The 20,947-nt window shown below is 38.2% G+C and overlaps 1 protein-coding gene across 2 annotated transcripts; it reads left to right on the top strand.

Moving 5' to 3' along the window:
- The first annotated feature begins 2,002 nt into the window (after positions 1-2,002).
- LOC726230 (cAMP-responsive element-binding protein-like 2) lies at positions 2,003-16,626 on the top strand. 2 transcript variants are annotated; one of them, XM_001121986.5, is made up of 4 exons: positions 2,003-2,204; positions 11,027-11,120; positions 14,463-14,584; positions 15,760-16,626. In XM_001121986.5, exons 1-4 carry the CDS (start codon positions 2,166-2,168, stop codon positions 15,862-15,864), a joined length of 360 nt encoding a protein of 119 aa, XP_001121986.2. In that variant the 5' UTR covers positions 2,003-2,165; the 3' UTR covers positions 15,865-16,626. The 2 variants fall into 2 exon arrangements, with proteins under 2 accessions (XP_001121986.2, XP_026294992.1); XM_026439207.1 differs by lacking the exon at positions 11,027-11,120 and having other exon boundaries at positions 2,056-2,204.
- The last annotated feature ends 4,321 nt before the right edge of the window (positions 16,627-20,947 follow it).

Below are 20,947 nucleotides of genomic sequence, written 5' to 3'. Positions count from 1 at the left end.
ATACTATAAAGACGAGTCAGGAAATAATTTAAGTTTTTACGAGGGTAACGATGACGAAGGGAGACATAGATCGTCCGAGAATAATGGTGGATATTATGGGCAAAAATCGCAGAACTCGTTTAAGAATGGTTAGTTCCCACGACATATCTTATATTAAAAAAGATAAAGTACAACGCAGAAAAAATGACAATAAGAAAAAGTAAGTGTATTAATAAATCATTTTTAATAATTTTTGGCAATTATAACATAAAAATAAATCGGAAGAATATAATTATTTATCGACATATATATATATATATATATATATATATATATATATATATATATATATAAAATTATAGCATAATAAATTAGTAATAATAATAATTAATAATAAATTAAAATATTTATTTTATTGTTTTTGTTAGTTTTAATAATTATGATGATCATGTTAGATCATTAGATAATGATCGATACATACATAGATGATAAAAGAAATTATTTAAAAAGCGAGGGGGCCTTATTTTGATAAAAAAATATATTATCTAGTTATTTATTATAATAACTATCATGTGCCTTCATTTGAATATTCACATTATAATATATATATAATATATACATTACCTGCATCACATTATTATAAAGAAAATCTTTACGTTGTACCTTATTTAAAAGATTATCAATAATTTCAGATTATTTCTAAGATTAGATCATTAATATATATCAAATAATTAATAATTAATAATTTGTTTATTATATTATATAGACATTTTCTACATGGACAAAAAGATTATAAAAAAGATATATATTACCTTCTTAGGGAAGGTTATGATAAAAATTATCGAGATGATTTTTATGATAATGGATATTTACACAAATATAGAAACAGTTTCGATAATGGATATCATGGAATCTAAAATTTTAACTATGTAATGTAAAGCACATATGTAAACAACCATAATTAAAACGCACATTTGTTCTTCTAATAATAAAAATGTTTTTTGTGTTCATATATATTTTGGGCAGATTTAATTTTTAATGTTTATTGCAATATGGAATATACCACAAGGTCCACCAACATCATGAATAAAGGATACGATAAAGCTTCTGTAACTTTATTCGAAGTTATATCTTAATCTTTATCTGAACTTTATAAGGATTTTAAATTTTATATGAAAATTTTTTACTTACGCGTTATATTTGGATGCATATTTACAGTATTATCGTAAAATGTAAAATGAAGCATAGTTAAATATACGTTAAAAGCATTCGTGCAAGTTCGTATAATCCAGTTATATTCAGGATCCAATTGAGCTTTTTCGTTCATACTGCATAATATTTTATAAATTCTTCGTAATATTATCATTTAGATTTTTAAAACCAAATAATAGATTACAAAAAAAGCATTTTGTATCAAAAATAGTTTTAATTACATGATTATATATATCTAAAATTATCTATATAAATACTTAAAAATGATCAAAAATTTTAATGTTCAAATTTTTGAAAACTTGAAACTTGTTCGGTCACGAATAAAATATAATACAGATTTACTACATGATGCTATTTCATATTACACAATGAAGAAAAAATAAGAAATATCATAAAAATAGATTAATATATATAAATATATTATTCATATATCTTTTAATATAAAACTTATTTTTTTCTATTATTTTTTAAAAATAATATTAGTTACTTTTTTAAATACAAAGTATTATGAGAAAAATATTTATTACATTTAGATTTTTGTTTTTTAGTGAATTTATTCATTTTACAGATTTGTTTTTAAATTCTGAATAATAAATCTAATTAAATATCTAACATAGTGAATTTTTTTTATTTTTTTTCCGAGACCAAAATTTTATATTTTATATAGTAAATTTCATAAAAATTTAGTATTGAAATATGCTGAACTTATTCCGTGATTTGATTATTTATCGACAGTAATTTCGTAATATTTCATTACTTCATCGTAAGTGGCGCTATCATCGGTAATAGTGACGTAATACGAAATACTCGACAGTCAGAGGTCTGGGGGTCTGCTGTGTGACCTTGCAGTGTTTGTAAACAGACACACGTTGCCGTTGTAAAGTATTGAGAATAGAATACAATCACGATCTAACAAAGAGTGTCACAAAGTATTTGCTTGAGGGACATCGAAAAGAAGTAAAACCACGAGAGTCATGGAACTGGAGCCTATGTGTATCGCTGAAAATGAGACGGTGAGTCGACAATTTGAGGAAACGATAAAGTGACAACGTGCTCGTGTGATGCAAACTGCCATGAAAATCAGGCAACAAGATTACGCGCGTTAAACAGATTACACCATGTTGTGCAAAGAGGGCGCGCGTACAAAATGTCAGGCTTTTTGCAGTACTTATTAATTTTGAACTGATGACAAAGGGCGTTGTTTCTTTCGTTTGACGTCAGGATCTGTGGGATCGAGGATTTGTCAAGGGGTCGTGGGGAAGGAGGGGAAAGTAGAACCGAAGGGTAGCTGTTTGCTTGTGTGCGCTTCTTGCTGTTCATATAGTAAAGCTGACGTTCGATGTCGCTATTTTGTTCTTTCGCATTCTTGTCGACTGTCGCGCTACGTGTCTTTCGTTTTCGTTTTTTTAATTGGCAAAAGATGGCGCTACCATATCTTTGTATGATCATGTGATATTCAGGCACGGAATATACTGGAGTCTATTTCTCGATAAGAAATCAAGTAATTTACGTTAACGTATAAATTTATTATATAATTAGCATTATGAAATTCTTTAATAGTAGTTTAATATTTATATAAAAAAAATATTTAAATTATTGAATTTAATAATTTTATTGTTATATATATTTAAAATATTCTGATATATCAAAGTATAGAATTTATCATTACTGCGTTTTAATTCAATGTCAAGTTTTATTTCATATTTTATCATATACTTGCTATCAAATATATTATCATAATGCAGAAAAAGATTCAGTAAGTAAATTTAAAAATTTAGATATTTGTCGTTACTTAATCAATCATAATTGTAATAATTTAAAATGATAAAAAAATATAATAGAAACATTTCATTAATTGTTTAATTGGATAAAAATATTTAAAGTATTATTTACAATTAAATATATTATAAATTAAATGAAAGAAAATGAAAGAAAAAAAATTATTGCAAACTATCAATTGGTAGTTTTGAAAAATCATGTATTCTAATGATCTAATTGATACGTTTAGAAAATGGACCATATATCTTGATCGTAAATACGTAAGAATAATTTTAAAATCAGTGTCACAAGTTGTTCTGTAAATCGCCGATACGTGCCGCATTTGTCGTTTAGTATTACCGATTATATCGTTTGGGCACCGGTATCGAGCACGACGTCCCTGAACTCAGCATTTTAACTCGTCAACTGCGCAGTTGACACAGCTCACACGTCGCGTAGCACCGGTGAGTTTTCTATAAACACATTTTATATATTTTTATAATTTCGTAGTTCTTTTAGAGTATTTTTATTATTTGTACGTCTTAATATTCGTCTTTTTATAATCAGTTTTGGAATTACTTTCATTATCTAAATATCTCTGTACATACTATTTCCGAACCATACCCTGTTGATTCTCTCATTCAGTCAACAATACGTACACATGCTTTTTTGCCGGTATACATTATGGTTGCTAATACTCGAGCGCGCGGAATATTTTAAATTTTTTGAGTTTTGTGAAATTCAATTCAATGTTGTTACATAGTTTGAAATGCCGGTCGATCGTGTTAGCTACTTTAGATTTGGTCGCCCACACGCGACGCTACTGCGCAATTCAACGGTATACGTCTATCGCGGGAGAAAACTGCTATTAATTGCGAAAACTTCGGTATATACGTATGAATTTAAAGGAAGATCATTTTTTATCGTCATTTTATCGACAAATTCTTTTGCGTTTCAACGATGTTAAGTTGAAATACGTCTACATTTTTTTTTCATTAACTATGCGAAGTTTAACCTAATTCGCTTGAATTTTGACATATCATTAACCTAATCACAATATTTAATTTCAAAATAGATTATTACTTTCTACGTTTTACAATATAATTTGGAATTATTTTCGAAATTTGATATTAAGTTTGATAGGAAGAAATTATTGACATTGATCTATTTGTTCTGAGTTTTTTTTCGATTTTATCGATAAATTTTTTATTTATATCGTATAAATACGATAAGTTCCATTTATGATTGTATCGTTTAATAAATAAGTAAAACGTAATTGATATTTTGTATCATCATTATTTTGTTAATTCGAAATTTATATTTTGATATCAAAATCTTTGTTTACTCGAGTTTCTGATAACTATTGGATTATGTTTACAAATCAATGAATATTATAATATTATAATTCGTGGTAAAAATATTTTGCAATGAGATAAAGAAAGGGATAACGATTATTGAATGAAATTGAAAATATTTAATTTCGAAATATTTAATATCTATTGATTTAATAAGATTAATTACAGTTCATTTTTTATAATATTATATGTATATTTCATATTAAATATTTTCATATAATTAAATATCTATCAAATAATTTGAACAGAAAATAGTCAAAGAATTAGTTTCGCGATCAAACTGAAAGAGGCGCATTTCGAGATCTTTCGATTACCAAAGTGAAGTATTGTGCATTAAAATAGATTCGTTTGAAATCGATAGTGTCGAGAAACAGCGATACCATGGATTCTCGATTGTACCTGATTCAATCGTTAGAATGAATCGCAATAGTTGAATTTTGTAACCAATCCCATCAGGCTCGCCCTTTTATCGAGATTTAGATATATTTGCAAAGCAATAGAAACGTAATGAACAACAGCAACATCACGACAGATGGTTCGTAAATCTCTTATGACTGTTACTTATCGATACGAGATTGCATTTATTCTATAGCATTTTTTCATCGTAAATTCAACTCGAAATTGCTTCTCAGAAAATGTTTCGTTAACTTGAAGATCAACTCGTAGATTTATCATTTTATTTATTGGATATTTAGAACAGTTTGACTTCAGATAACTTAATTTTTTTAATTTTCAACTTAGGAAATCATAGATGAATAAATAGATATATAGATATAATATATAGATATATTAAAGTGATATATTTGGTAATTTCGGTATATAAACAGATCGTATACTATAATAAATATTTTGAAAATTCTTTACAATTACGATTGTACATAAGATATACGATATTTCGAATATTATTTGAAAATAGATATAAATTTCATTGAAAATAACATGTTATTGTAATGTATATTTCGTATATAGATATGATATATATATAAAAAATTTTCAAAACATTGTTTACTATTTATTGTACGATCATTACTGTACGATTATCGATTACATTGTTCGAATACTTTCACGTGCTTGTGTACGTAATCGATTAACTTTTTAAAACATAGATGAAACAAAAAAACAAAACAATAATTAAGCTAGATCGACAATGACGGATATTAGAATTACGCGAATAAAAAATTAGTTGACGGTTGTGAATTTAACGCGGAAATGTTTTTTTACGGGAATTTACGGGATTTTTGTTGGCGTGGTGTTGGCAATGATTTCAATCGATATAACGTCATGCCATCATATTCGAAATCTCCCTCGTTCGTTATTATTACATAGTGACATTGACGCGGATGGAAAATTATAAAGTTTCCTTCTCCATTTCCTCTTTCTTTGTCTCTCGTTCAGTCACGTTAATTCTCCGGCGTACAATGATGTGGAAAAGCCTGAGAAGGCTTTTACGCGCGTTCTTGGTGTCGTCTTGTTTTTTACCTCTGTTTTTTCGCACTTGTTTGCTACGAATATAACGTTTACCTCGTTTTCATATACAGTTTTGTCCTTCGATCTCGGAAACACGAGTTCACCTTGTTAATCAAGAAAAGAAAAAAAAAACAATAATAATAATAAAAATAAGATTCTATTGGATTGATCGATGGGAAAGTTATTTGTTGTTTTTTGGTTCTGTTAACGTAAACAGTAAGATAAATTTATTTTATAACAATGATATATTCTATATTCTATAAGGTGTGAATATATTTTTATCTAAACTTAGAAACGATATAGATTGAACATAATTATAATAATTAGACACAAAATGGAAACAATTTTATGTTTTCAATTATTCAATATTATATCATTTCGAAAAAATTTAAAGAAGATACAAATACAATTATTTCCAAGAAAACTTTCAATACACTTTTGAAATAAATATTGCGAATGAATGTACGTATCAATGAACGATTTATCAAAGATCGAATTTCAAACTACAATATAAAAACATTTACCAATAGATTACATAGCAGTTGCGCAATACTTATATAAAATTCAAATGATTTAAAAACATTATGGATTATGGATTATGAATAGATAAAATTTACAAACGGCATTTCTGCAGCAATTCAACGACGAACATATTCAAAATTTTACGAGTGGACCGCTTTCAGTGTTTTTATAAAGCGATACACGCAGACTTGTATAGACTTTGTTTCGTTCGTTAAGCCCTCGGCCAAGTCTCCGTTTCCTCTTGCGAGATTCGTTTTGTAGGTCATCGCTGAAAGAGCGTCGGAGGATCGTACAACCTTCGACGAACGGAGGTAATAATATGGTTGCGCGCTTCGTGGATCCGGTAACTGCGTTGCACGCTCACTCGACGTTTCGCGTTTTACAAACGTGAGTCGTAACTATCTACGTCGAGCGTGAACAACGTTTCTATCGATATCACTGATTCGTAGGCACGAGCGTTAAACTTATCGTATCGTAGTTAATGATAATTTTACGACGCTTGTTGCCTCGACGATGGTTTTCCCGTCCAACGTTGCCCATTTCCCCGAAATTCGAGTAAATGAAACGAGTTTCGTACTTGATCGAATCTCGCGATCCGCGCGAAGAATAAAAGTAGAATCGTTCGACTATTCGAAAACGTGTTGGACGTCGCGTCTTTATCTCCCGTCCCGTGTAAACATTGTTACACGAATCTCCTTTCGAAATCGGGGACGAGCGTAAGAGGATTCCGCTCGACTATTGAATAATTGAATCTCGCGGCAATCTCTTCCGCGAAGAATGAGGCGGACGATGAGAGGCCTTCGACGTTACGATCGAAGCGGAGAAAATTGCCCGGTTATCCGCGAGACTTGGATTCGTGGATCGCCATTTTCCGACCATCGCGTTTTGTAATCGGACGAAAATTTCGAGCGTCGCTGTTTATTCGCCTCCGTGACTCATCCCCCTTCGAACGAGCGGCAATGATAGTTGGCGTCGAAATATACAGCAAAGACTTTGGCAAATTTCGATAGGGTATTACTACGCGGTGCTAAAGCGGTTAAAGTTAGCTGCGTTAACGAGACCGCGTGATCGAGGTCGGTGTGTTAGCGGGAAATGGATGGTGGGAGGGGAAGAGAAATGGAGGGAGGGTTATTTCGAAGTGAAAATTGACGGTCGGAGAGAGAATAAGAGAGAGAGAGAGAGGCGCGAGTTGGAAGTGGAAGTGAAAAGATTTCGGGGTAATAGAAGGTATTAAGGGGTGGAAAGATGGCTAACGCGTTTAAGAGAGTCCCTCCTCGGAGGGAGTAATTCCATTAATAATGAAAATTAATTGAACGACGTCGAGTTCTTTCTGATGAAATTCGAGAGTGGTTCGAGGAGTCGTATGAAAGGGTGGAACGGGCCAAGGACGTATCCTTTGCAATTAGAAGACTTTCCATCGGGGGGAGAAGATGGTCGGCCGAAAGTTATTCCGTCGAGTAAAAGGAAGCGTTGACGAACGACGTTTCCGCCTCGGATATCGAATTAATCGTAAATGTATTCGGGAGGGAGGAGGGGGAAAGGTAGCTCTCATTTCCGAGCGCTAATTTTTTTCCCTCCCCGTGGCATGTGGGTCGATCTCTGGATAAATTTTATTCGCCGGAATAACGAAGCGAAATTTAAGGAGAGGAGGAAAGGTCCGTGTATAAAATGAATCGAACGAGGGTGTCGGACGCGATGTGCAAATACTTCATTAGCGCGAATGGAAATTCGCCGGGTAACCCGGAGCAAATTTTTATCCGCCGAATAGTTCCACCGACAGGGCAATATCTGTCGATCCGTGGATACAAAGTGAGAGTTATTTGTATTTCAATTTTATATCGTCGACCAAACTCAACTTTTCCCTCGTTTGGAAAATTTTCAACGAGACGAACAGCGCACTGTCTCTACCTACTCTTCTCTAGTTTTCGTATTATTTCATTCTTGTATATATATATATATATATATATACACACGTATATACGCGTAATATCTATTCTCTGTTGGCGAGATCGATTCACGGGAAAACGGGAGACGGGGGTAAAATTTCTGGCATACCTATGTAATCTTGAGATAATAGGAGGCGTGGTCGCGTTTCCGTGCATAACGTTTCCATTATATTTTAAAATTTCGTTTAAAAACTCGATCAAAATTTTATCTCTTTTTTCTTTTTTTTTTTTCTTTTTTCTCTCTTCTCCATCAAAGATACTATTCGCGATAAAATACGGTGATATAATAGATCGTTATCGGAAAATAAGATAAGGTGTAAGCCTATATTCGATCGCGCGTCTCTACCACACCGTTTCAACAACGCGTGTGACGAGATCGCCTTTGACACGATCACTGGTCACGCACTGCTCGCTCGATCGTAGGTATAAACTAAAGCGTGGCGCACGTACATGTAAGTACACGCCGTGGCGACGAGTCGTGCGTTCATGTCGCTAGATTAAATCACGCTTCACGTGGAACGAAGCAAGCAACTAGTCCTGCCACGAACGAAGCGAGCCGGCTTTTGCGCCCGAGAAATACGCGTAAGAGGGAATCGGCCGACCAACTGCGAAACTACAAAGCCTTCGTGCTTCGATCGTGTACGGTGCGGTTTACCAACTTCCGGTCTTTGCCGTCCTCTCGCGTACCACAGCGCATCCGGTTAAATCGTGTCGATATCTTGCAATCTCTCGTCTCTAACCTTGGCGAATCTTCCAAGCGTGAATAAAATACGAAAAGAAAAAAATAAATAGTAATAATAATACAAACGTTTTCGTCGAAACGAATCGCACACAGTCGATTTCGAACATTTTCTTTCTATACGTATAACACGTTTCGGTGGAAAAGATTATTCGTCGAAAAACAATAATCGATCGGTAAGAATCGAATGATAACGTGAACGCGAAAGCGTGGAGTAGAGTCGAAAGTGGTTCGAAATTCACGAGGGGATTGAAAGTCCCTCTCCCTCCTCTCTCCTCCCGGATACCGGCGAATCGGTTCCCTGGACGATCGGATACACGTCAGGAATCCGAGTGGAATTGTCAAGCGCAGGAAGGATGGTGCTGGGTAGCACGCTGTTCGCGATAGGGTGGCCAGCAAATCGACGGAAGTGTCAACGACAGTGGGATTTAACGAGTTTTCCTACCCTTCCTCTGCTAGCAACAGCGTAACGCGTCCCCAAGTGTGACCCAAATTTCGCGCGAGAAACGAAAATGGATAGATTCGATGGGGGGCGTAATTTTCTTTTTTTTCTTTTCGATTTAATTGCTGTTCTCGCGTCCGTATCCGCACACGGTGACATCATCCGTCGCGGTGAGTTAATTATATTCTTGGCTTTAAGGCGATAGAGGCAAGGCTCCCTATCTTACTTATTAGGAAGTAATTCTTGTGCGATCTTCGATATTCCTTTCTCTCTTCCTCCTTTCTCGCCTCCCCGTTTTTCGTTCATCGCGGAACATCAATTCCATTTTGTACCCACAAAGAGGCGCGTGCGCGCGAGAAGCGAAGAAGGACGGAAAAGGATGGACAGAGTGTTTCGAAGCGAGAGAAAGAGGGAGAGAGAGAAAGGGCAAAGAAGTCGGAAGCGGTGGAGGGAAAGAAAGAGGATTCGAGGAGATTTAATACCAGATAGGATTGAGAGGAAAGGATAGGGCCGAAGGTAAACAGGTTTCCTAAAAGAGGGGTTGAATTTGTATTTTGTCACCCGTGAATACATGCATAGCTAAGCCCGCGGCCGCCTCTACTCGTCGCAACAACCGTGCTCCGGGGACGTGTAAATTTTAACGGTTCGTGAAAGGTTATACCGTCGCCCGCGTTATACCCGTTTGTTTCTTTATCTTTCGAGAGAGGTAAGGAGAAATTTCGAATTCATCCAGTAGTGGTTTTTTTTCTTCCCCACATTAAACAATTTATCCGCGATGGGGAGGATAGCTCTTTCCGAGGGAACAAGTTTTTCTGTAATGGAGTGGTAACCGTGTTTTTCGATTTACGAAACGGAGCATTCGCGTCAATGGGGCGTTAAAAAGTTAAGCGGGCAACGATCGGGAAGGAAGAGGCGCCGTCTGAGCTTTTTCGCAACGACAAACTACGTTATTTGGCAAAGTAGTTACCCTAGTAGCGCGGAAACTCGTCAATGTGGTGGTGTCGTGGCTGTAAACGGCGGCTGTGGGGCGCGCTTTAGGGATTGCGTCGATGGATGGTTCGCGCGCGGTGCTTTTAGCGATCCTGGCCAAGCCTGCATCTCTCTTTCTATTTCCCTTTCCTCCACCCGGTCGTAAAGCTTTTGTTTCCATTGAAAACGTTGGACTCGTTTGTTCTCCACCGGCTCGAACCAACTCGTTTGAGATATTAATCAGTGACAGGAAGAAACAACGGGATTAGGCGGGTATTACGTAGCCGTTGAGACTCGTATCATCCGCTTTCAGATCTCGCCGCTATCCATTTCGCCCGCTCCGACGTTCCGCGCCGCGGAATTCGAGATTTCGCCGGGCGAACCGTCGTTTTCACAAAGTTTTTCACCGCAACGCTGTATCCCGCACGTGTCACGATTCTTGCTCCCTCGTCCCAGTTACCTCTTACCTCCGCTTTTTTAATTGTTCGAGATGTGCTCGGATTTTTAAATCTCTCGTGTAATCTCTGCGTTTAGTTGGAAACGTAGTTTAACCGTTGTAGAGCGATGCGAGCTCGAAATTTCTTCTTCAATTCTCATAAATAGGATTTTTTTTGACAATTTTCTTTTCATTTCGCAGGAGGGATCTCGCGGTGATCGGAAAGAGGGGGGTAAGAGGGGACGCAAGCCTGGAAGGAAGGCGTCCGACAAGACGGACATGAAAGCCAAGCTTGGTAAGAAGTTTCTCAACGTATCTCTGTAATCCAATTTCAATTTTATTTTCGTCCCTGTATTATTCGTGAAATTCGACGATAATATCGTATACAAAAGTCGTGATTTGTATCGTGATGCCACTTTCAAGTTGCCGAGGAAAGAAAGAAAGAAAGAAAGAAAGAAGAAAGGAAAGAAAAAATTCAGATAAAAATTGTTAAAAATATATGCCGGAGAAACGGTGGCAAAAATTTTACGAGATAAGAGATAGTAGTTTCCTTACCTTTAACGCCTTCGGCTATTTCACGTGGAATTTTATAATACGATATGGCTGCCGTGTAAATCAACTCGATAATTCCAAGCGTCGTCCTTCTTTCGCGTATTTTTAAAACAAAAATTCAAATCCCAATCTCGAATCGTTTTTCCTTTCTCTATTCGCGATTCATCTTTAAGAAGTCAAGTTAACCCTGATTTGCATTTCTTCGTGTATTAAGCGGCAGAACGGGATGTAACCGCGCTCGGAAACCACGTGAGAAATGCAGGTTGGTTGATTACGAACGGCGTCGAGTGACGGTACCAGACCCCCCATGACACCGTCACGAATATTTATTCTTCCCAAACGAATGAATATTTATGCTGGGTCAACTCGGTGGCTGGAACCGATGTTCCCGATGATTCTGCGCCGCGACGAGATGGAAAGGTGTATTTTGCAATTCCGTCGTTTTGCTAATCAGAGAAAGAGAGAGGGAGGGAGAGAGAGGGAGAAAGAGATTGTGGGTAAAGTCGAGAAAACGTTGGAACTTGGATGTTACAGCGCTTCGTTGCTCCTTTTCTTTCTTTCTTTCTTTCTTCTCCTTTTTCTTCTTTCTTTTTAATCCTGCGAGTTCTTCTCCATCGCTATTCCTCGCTTTTACACGATCGTTGAAATCGTGTCTCTTATAAATACGCGTTCACGTATGAACTCGCGAACAAGTCACACGATTTTTCTCGTGAATTCAACTGTTCCGGACTTTTCCAAACCACCATTCCCCCCCAACCTCTGTCGTTTCATTCGAACTGGTTTCTAAGGTTGGGTGGGAAACAACACGAACAGGATTTAAGCTCGTTTTACGACTAACTCTCGCGTCCGCAATCCCAGACTGCTCGTAACTCCGCTGGTCGAACCGCCCGCTTTCGTCCCCTCCGCCATTCTTGTCCCCCGCGTTTTCGTAATTTTCCATCCGACCTCTGACCTCTTTCCCTTCCTTCCTTCCTTCCTTCCTTTCGCTCGAATCACCCGGCCAAGATCTCCCCCCTCCCAACCACTATAATTTCTGACTTTCTACCTTACCGATTTCTCTTTCTCCTCTCCGATGAACGCCCATAAATCCAATTTTCCCTAATTCCATTCGCTCGCGCCATCCCTGCTGGATCCTCCGCTTCATTTTTACCGGTCGCTCGAGTCTCTCTTTAATCCCTCCAGTTTCCTAAATGGACCCGTAAAATTGATAATCGTTAATCGCTTAATTTTCGAATCGATTCATACGCACGCGATGAATTCCTTCCCGATAAAATTGCCCTCTCTGATCCGATCCGAGCCAAAGGCTCGACTCTCGACGGCGCGAAAAGCCTCCGAACGTGCCTTTTTTTCTCTCTCTCTCTCGAAAGAAAGCCTCCCTCCGCGACGGAGGGGCGAGGGGACATTTATTGGCGCGTAAAAGGCGAGCTTAGCGAGCCGTAGACGCGATAATAGCCGCGACCCTTGATCGTAAAGAGCTTTATCACGCCGCGGCTCCCGGAGAAATTTGCAATATCTCTAACGGAACGGGCTATTATACGATCGATTTTATCCGACGGTTGATCTTCTTGGCGAGCCGTGTCGCGAGACGAATTGGCCTCGTTGCCATTCGTCAAGCCTCCACTACTACTACTACCACGTGTGCGCTGTTATTCGGGATACCCGCCCACGTTACAGTTGCGTGAAAAATCGCGCGTCCCATTTTGAGCCGCGCGAATTTATCGCGCGACGGTTTGAACCACTCGCTGCAGCGGCGCACGCTCGCGTCCTTCACCTTTCGTTTGTAATTTTTACCGGGGACAATTTATGACGGAAGGGAGGATGGAAGAGGGAGGAGAGGGTTATTTATCGACGCCCGTTCCTCTCTCGACCAACTGCTCGTCGTTGGCTTCCTGCTCGTTTCGGGGGCGACAGCGAATGGGGTAGCGGTGTTTAGTTTCGATTTCACGACGAGGTGTGTGCTCTACCTTGTTGCAATTGCACAACGTGGGAGGGAGTAAGAAAGTAAGAAAGGAAAGGGAACATTGGTCGTAGGGTAGTAATGGTATTTGCATGCGGAGTCAGATGGAAAACTTCTTCTCGTTTCGTTTCGATTCGCGCAGCTGCCGTCTCTTCGCTACGTATTCTTCAGTTTGCTTTTCCCTTCTTATCTCGGGCACAAAGAAATCTCGTTTCCTTTTTTTTTTTTCAAACGATTTCCATACCCCGATGGAATTTTAAACGTGTCTCGAAAGCTTATTCCAATCGAGTTTCCCCCCCCCCCCCTTTTTTTTTCTTCTTCTTCTTTAATTTAATTTCATAATTCCTTTATGAATTTTTGCCGCACGTTTCTATTGTACGTGCCGCGCCCGGAAAGAAAGTATCGCGTTTCCAGTTGCCCCGGCATCAAGAGTTAACGCATTCCTGGTTTAATGCGCTCCCGAGTATCATTAAGCCGCGAATTTTTTTCCCCAACCATAATATTACGCTGTTCATATTTCCACGCCGGGCGGATGGTTTGACGTTGAAAAATAGAACGGTGGTATACCAGTATGTTTGCGTTACGCGCGTGGAAATTAGCACGCGTGTAAAGTGGCTCGAAAGAAAGTGGCGCCACTTCAAAGATATACGGCGTCCGTTTTGTTTTTACCTCACGAGGATATCACCTTTACGGATTTCGTGTAGCGAAATCTGTATTAAATTATTAATGCCGACCGTATCCAATACCCAATTGGTTTCGATCTCGCGTGAAAAATTTAGCAAAAGAGAATATGCTTACTTCTTTCCTTTCCCTTGTCTTTTCTATCGTTCCTTAATAACGGTTTGCGCGAGAAAATTGCGAATATCGAAAATATCGTACGGTTAAAGAAGATTATTGTTTATTTATTAAAAGAGTATACCTTCGTATCTAATAATAATAATAATAATATCTAGAAGATTGAAACGATAGCAAGGAGTGTTTTCTATAATTCATATTAATCCCCTTTTCTCCATCATTTTTCTTTACCTTTTCTCGAAGAAGATAATTGTAACGAAGAAAGAAACGTGCATATGTATATATATATTAGGTCTCTCAAATTTTCACGGTTTTCTTTGTATATTTTTCCAGAACGAAGTCGACAGAGTGCGAGGGAGTGTCGTGCTCGCAAGAAGCTAAGGTATCAATATCTCGAGGAGTTGGTAGCCGACCGCGAAAAGGCTGTGCTCGCACTTCGAAGGGAGTTGGAGATGGTAAGTCCTTCGTGGAAAATTTCCTATCTTCCATCATCTTATTCCACGATTCCGCTCCTCCGTCACATTTCTCACGTATATATACACACACACACACACGCACAGCTGTATACATGTATGTTCGTTTCCCATGAAACCGGCCGATATAATAAATCCTTTCGAAGGGAAGAAGTTCTCGCGATCTGAGTTATACACCTATTATTCCGGCGGCCCCCCTCTTCCCTCCTTTTTTAAAGTCGTACGCGTTTCTCGATTATGCAATCGTGCCCCACCCATCTTATCCACCCCTTTCGGAAAAAGAGTTACAGCCGTCCTGGAATCCGTTGCACGGTTTGTATTTTCCGCGTGCGTTAATATCGTAAATTCTCGTCCCATGCCGGGATGAGGAGAAGAAGAATATTGAGGAGGAGGCAAAGTTTTTCCAGGAATCGTAAACATGTCGCGTTTCCATTTTCTTCTTCTTCTTGTTATTTCTTTTTTCTTTTTCTCCATTTTGGAATAATGGGCGCTCCAAAAGTTTCCAGAATTAGTTCTGCTTCCCATACGACGAAGTGATACGAGCGCCTATAAGTGTAGGCATTGGAAAATCTTCCCTAAACTTTGCGTTTCTAATCTCCTTTTCTTTTTTTCTTTTATTTGTTCGGAAACCAAGCTCATCGTATATAATTTTATCGCGTATTTTTTCGATTTCACGATATTCACTTGCTCGAAAACAGTGTTGTAAACGTGAGAACTGAATTTTTCGTTAAATCGTGACTATTTTCCCTTCGACGAACGAACGAAATCCGATAAGAGTTTTAAAGGTACGTACATTTGAAACGTAGTATATATATATAATCCACAACAACTCGTTTATCACGTTTAAATTTTTTCACGTTCTTTTTTTCTTTTTTAAGCCTTCCTTTACAGAGTTCGAAAAATCATCTCCCTCCCTATCCACGTTTCCTTGTATTCAAGCATATGGAATGGAAGAGGAAAGAGAGAGAAATATGTATATATAGAGAGAGAAAGAAGAGCCTTTCCCGCGCCGTCTCTCCGCATCACGAATCCCCCAACCCGTCTCCAGTTCCCTTAAACTTCCCCGAGAAACCGTATGGGTATAAAGAAACGAATGCTCGATCCCGTGTCGGTTGAAAGCTCGTGTTGTAACAGTTATCCGTTATTTTCGTTCGCAGTATCGGCAGTGGGGACAAGAATTGGACGCCGGACGAGTTCCCGAAGGGCTACAAGCGATGCTGGAGGAGCTCGGCTCTCTGAAGCGGGAGAAAGTGACCAACTAACCGAGCGAGGAAGAGAGAAAGAGAAACACGAGTTTCACGAACATCGAGCTTTTTTCGCCACATTTTCTTTTTCTTTTTTTTTTTTTTTCTTTTTCCGCGATATCCGATTTGATAATCGAACGTCATTTCCCTCGTATTTCCCGATTATTATATTATTATATTTCCTTCGAAGGGCGTGTCGAGGATTCAACTCGAAGAATTCGGATGCCTCTTCTTCTCGTTCACGGTGGAAAAAACCGTTGAAAAAACAAAGGAAAATGGATGGAAAAGAAATATCATCCCACCTTACGGATTGCTGTCCCGCTTTTTAGCTCTAGTCCTCTTCTCTCGTCTCGTCCAATCCTCGAAGAAGAAAAATTCGTTCGGTGTTGTTGTTTCTCTAGTTATTATTATTACTATTATAACGTTTAACGTTTTATCCTTGACGCCTCACGAAAGAAAATTGTTCGTGTATCCTTGTTGTTTGTGATCGATTAAGTTAAAGAAATATTATCTTTCTTGTTTTTTCTTTTTTTTTTTTTTTTTTTTTTTTTCTCTCCTCTTCAATTTTATCATCGTTGTGATTCTTCGACGATGTAAATGTCGATCGGTTGGTGGTACCTATTGCCGGCCGACGCTCAGTGTACCTACTTACAAGTACCTTTTTCCGACGATTGTTAGAGAATAGAGAATATGAGAAGAGATAAAATTATATATTGCTGTTACGCGTTGACAAAGGACGATCGTCATAGTCAAAAAAAAAAAAAAAAAAAAAAAAAAAAATGTTCAGAGAGACTCGTATATTATAATATTAGGTCTACCGGAAAGTTCTGTCCGTTTTTGGAATAAAACAAAATACAAATTTTTTCTTACTGCCAATTAACTTTATTGAATAATATAATTGCTATTATTATTAATATGATCTGTTGCCAGCGTGAGGGCAATTTGTATATCCCATTTTTGAAAAATGTTTCATCTTTTGATGCGAAAAATTGAACCAGTGTTTGTTTGATATCTTCTTCATTTTTGAATTTTTTGCCCGTCAAAAAATTTTGTAAGGATAAAAACAAGTGATAATCAGAAGGTGCTATGTCTGGGGAATATGGTGGATGCGACAGAATTTCCCAGCCTACTTCTGCAATTTTTTGACGAATCCCTAAAGCAGCGTGTGGTCTGGCGTTATCGTGGTGCAGTATCATGTCCTTTCCTATTGAACATTGCCGGCCTCTTTTTTTGGATCGCTGTCTTTAAATTATCCAGTTGCTGACAATACTTCTCCGAATTTCGTTCGGTTTTAAAAGCTCGTAATGTATTGGTCCTCGAATGTCCCACCATATACACAACATTCTCTTATTCAGAGTCAAATTTGGTTTAGAGGTGGAAGGGCTAGGTTTTCCGGGTTCACAATATGCCCTTTTCCTTACAATGTTGTTGTATGTAATCCACTTTTCATCCCCGGTTATCATCCGGTTCAAAAAGGGCTCGATTTTGTTCCGAGCAAGCAGAGATGTGCATATGACAACTCGATCATCCAAATTTTTCCGACTTAATTCACGTGGCACCCATCTTGAATACTTCCACACCAATCCTATCTTCCGAATATGGTCAGAAATGATTTGTTGAGCTGAATTAAGCCTTTCTGCGATCTCCGATGTTGTCGGAAAAGGATCTTGCTCCAACATTGCCTTAACAGCATCGTCGTCGATCAAAGATGGTCGGCCAGAACGTGGTTTATCAGAAAGGTGGAAATCACCTGTTTCAAATTTTTCGTACCATCTTCTGCATGTCCTATCAGAAACTGTACCTTCACCAAACACTTTCAATAAATTTCTACATGCTTCTGTAGCATTTCTTCCTTGTTGAAATTCGTATAAAATACAGTGGCGTAAATGAACTTTATCAGTCGCCATTTGGGTATACTATCGTTTCACACTTAAGACTAATGTGAATCAACTTTATTATAGTTTATTTGCTACGTCAGTATGTATACGTTAAGCGATAAAAATATAGAGCCGAACGTGCAATAAATAAACATGTGCTTACGTGGCGAAAATGATGTCGTAGATTCGGACAGAACTTTCCGGTAGACTTAATATTTATGTACAGTAGGTGTATTCGTTGAGCGATTTAGATCTTATTTTTTTCAAATTATTACCGCCAGGAGCGTTTTTTTTTTTTCGTTCGATGACGCAGCCGTGTTTATTCACGGCGAATAAGATTATGGAAACGGTATTTTTTATACTGTCGTATAAAAAGAGCTATTATTTTGTACAGAATATTAATATTGCGGAAACTTGTTCATATATTCGGGGAAAGTCTAAAGATGAATAAAATGAATATTTTTAAACAAATTTTCACTCGTTTTCACTTCCTTTTTTTTTTTTTTCGAAACGAAAAAACTTTATCCCACCCACTTCCCATATCTATTTATATCTATTTTCTCCGATCGAAGTAGGAAAAACGCGGTTTCGTCGCTGTGAAATATTTTTTTTTTCTTTTTTTTTTTTTTGCGCCACGATTTCGCATAACTGTACACCTGAATTTGCATATTTCGCCGTGAAATACGTTCCCCAACGAAAACTCTCGTTTCGATTTACGCAGATTGCAACGCAATCTCCCATCTCTATATTACCCCAGCGCGTCGAAACCATGTTACTGCTGTTCGATGAAAGAAGAGTTAACAAAAAAAAAAAAAAGAAAAAAGGAGAAAGAAAAACGATAAATATCCGGTGGCAGATCACGTGTTCGCAATGGCGTATGCAAAGCGTATCGTAAGTATTTCGAAGTCTTTTCGATCGAACCAGGCCGCGCCAGGTCAAACGGCGTCGATAATAATAATTGAAAGAAACCAGCCGACCTGTATACCAAGAATAAGATATTATTTCAGTCTTCGGTGTGAAGCGCGGTGTTATTTAAACGATTATATAGAAAGAGATCCCGCTACTCGAGATATTTAATCTCGCGTTTGGAGAAAAAAAGAAAAAAGAAAAAAAGAAAAGAAGGTAAAGGAAAATTAATATTACGGTTCGCGGTGTTTTGCCCGCACTGTTGCATTTTTTCCCCCCTTCGTTTTATAGCCGTACAACTTCAACGTACAACGTCCTACACGTAATTTTCTCTAAATCTAATTATCCTACCGCAAAGCGGCTTAATTTAAACGGGTTACATCCGTTCCGCTACGCGAAAGTTTGCGCATAGTTTAAATTTCAGACGAAATTTCTTTCGCTCGTGCGAAGTCGAGTGTTACGTAGAAAAGCGTAAATCGATATGATACCACATTTCCTTAAAATTGTCTCTTTCGCGCGGCTAGTTTCACTCTTACGAGGCTTGACCCATCATCGATCCCAACAAACGGCTCGTAAAACCCGTGGACCATGGTATATGCGCGACGATTCCTCGTAAACCGTGCTGTGTTCCCGATTTCAATTTCCGCGAAAAAACCCGCGTTGGACGCGTGCGCTCGACACTTTGGCTCGCAAAAGGGCGAACGAGAAATAAAGAATGAAAAAAAAAAAAAAAGAACGAAAAGAAAGGGAAAAATAGCGATAAAGAATCGCCGCGAGAAAAAAGGAAGCGGGAAGAAAAAAGTGTACGGTAATTCGATAATTCCAAAGATCGTCTTCCAACAGGCTTTCGTTTCTCGCGCGGATATGAACCAGTTATGAATTTCATCCGAAGGAAAAATTTCTTCTACTCCCGAGCCACCACGGTGAATTGAAGATCGGTTTAATGTCGTTAATCGTGGGAGATGGAACGGCATTAAAGAACGTCTCGGTTTAAAGAGACGTTTTATTATTTGCCCTTTTTCATCCTCTCTCTCTCTGTCTCTCTCTTATTCACGGTTAACGCGTATTTCCTTTCCACGCGTGTTTCCCCATAAAGTTTACATTCTATTTTCAGGGATTCGACAAGAGCGAGTGTCGTCGGATATTCCACGCTGGATATGTGTGTGCGTGTGTGTGCAAGGAAATACGGAAAAAACGGGGATAAACCGAACGAGCGGCGCGCAACGGTTTCGCAGCTATGGGCGGGAGATTGAACTTCCGGTGAGTGTCGTTCTCCGTTCGAAAATTCATATGAAAAACCTACTTTACGCCGCGGCGGGTGTTTACGTTGCAATCTTGACAGATATTACGGGCCTCGGATAGGATTCCTCATGCGTTTAACACGCGTGCTAATGTTGTTGCTGTTTTACGAGCCGTGTATGAGCCGGATTTGCGTTTCATTTGTTTCGTAATTTATTACCGATGACCGGCGCTTTTTTCGTTATTGCTTTTCGAATCCATTCGAGTCTGGCTCGCGTCATCGTCGCGAATGAAAAACACGATAAAAAAAAAGGGAAGGAATGGCGTTTAAAAAACTTGGCCGAATCAATCCCCGAATTAATCCCCCGTCCGCTTATTTTAACACGCGGTTTTGTTTTTATTATATTTTGCTCGGTCGGAATTGGAAAAGCCGAATATATATCTTTCTTTTTTTTCCCTACATTTCATCAATATATATATATATTATACGTAGCCGCTTTATGAATTTTCATTCGATACGGCGAGGAGAAAGGAAAAAAAAAAGGGAATCGATGCGGATCGAACAAAATTCCGGATAAATTTAAGATTATTGCCACATTGCTCGAGGGAGGTTAATTCTCAAAGGTCTCGGCTCGTGTTAAATATTTGATACGGTTGCCCGTTCTCGTATCTTCCCGTGCGATCATCGGAAAGTCCCCGATTCGCCAAGTGTAAATAAATTTTTGAACAAATGCGGCTAGTAGAGGGGGAACTGGCACGCGTTCGATAATTCAAGTCTCGTGGCGATTTAACGATTCAGGAAGAAATCGAACGAGTTGAAACTGGATCGAACAGATCGGATAAAGCGAATCTTGTGCAAAAGTGTAAACGTATAAACGAAACCATTCCGCACGAATTTTTCAATCGACGGTTGGTATAAAGTCGAAGGGGACAAAGTGAGCCTTCGACCTTTCGATCGAATCAAATCGAATCTCTCCGCATCGCGATTCAATCACGGCCGCGATATAATATTCACGAACGAGGAGATTCTGTGAAACGTCGAGTCTTGCGGTCTGAAACGAAGGTGGCCGGCAGATCTA

Source organism: Apis mellifera, linkage group LG2 (assembly GCF_003254395.2).
Source record: "Apis mellifera strain DH4 linkage group LG2, Amel_HAv3.1, whole genome shotgun sequence".
In the NCBI taxonomy this organism is placed as follows: domain Eukaryota; kingdom Metazoa; phylum Arthropoda; class Insecta; order Hymenoptera; family Apidae; genus Apis; species Apis mellifera.
The sequence above is the reverse complement of the archived record's forward strand: the minus strand, read 5'-3'. Positions and strand labels throughout refer to the sequence as shown.

Bases quoted from the DNA above. Each gene is read 5' to 3' on its own strand.
- LOC726230 (XM_026439207.1), top strand. The intron at 14,585-15,759 runs GTAAGTCCTTCG...TTTCGTTCGCAG, and splicing joins TTCGAAGGGAGTTGGAGATG to TATCGGCAGTGGGGACAAGA.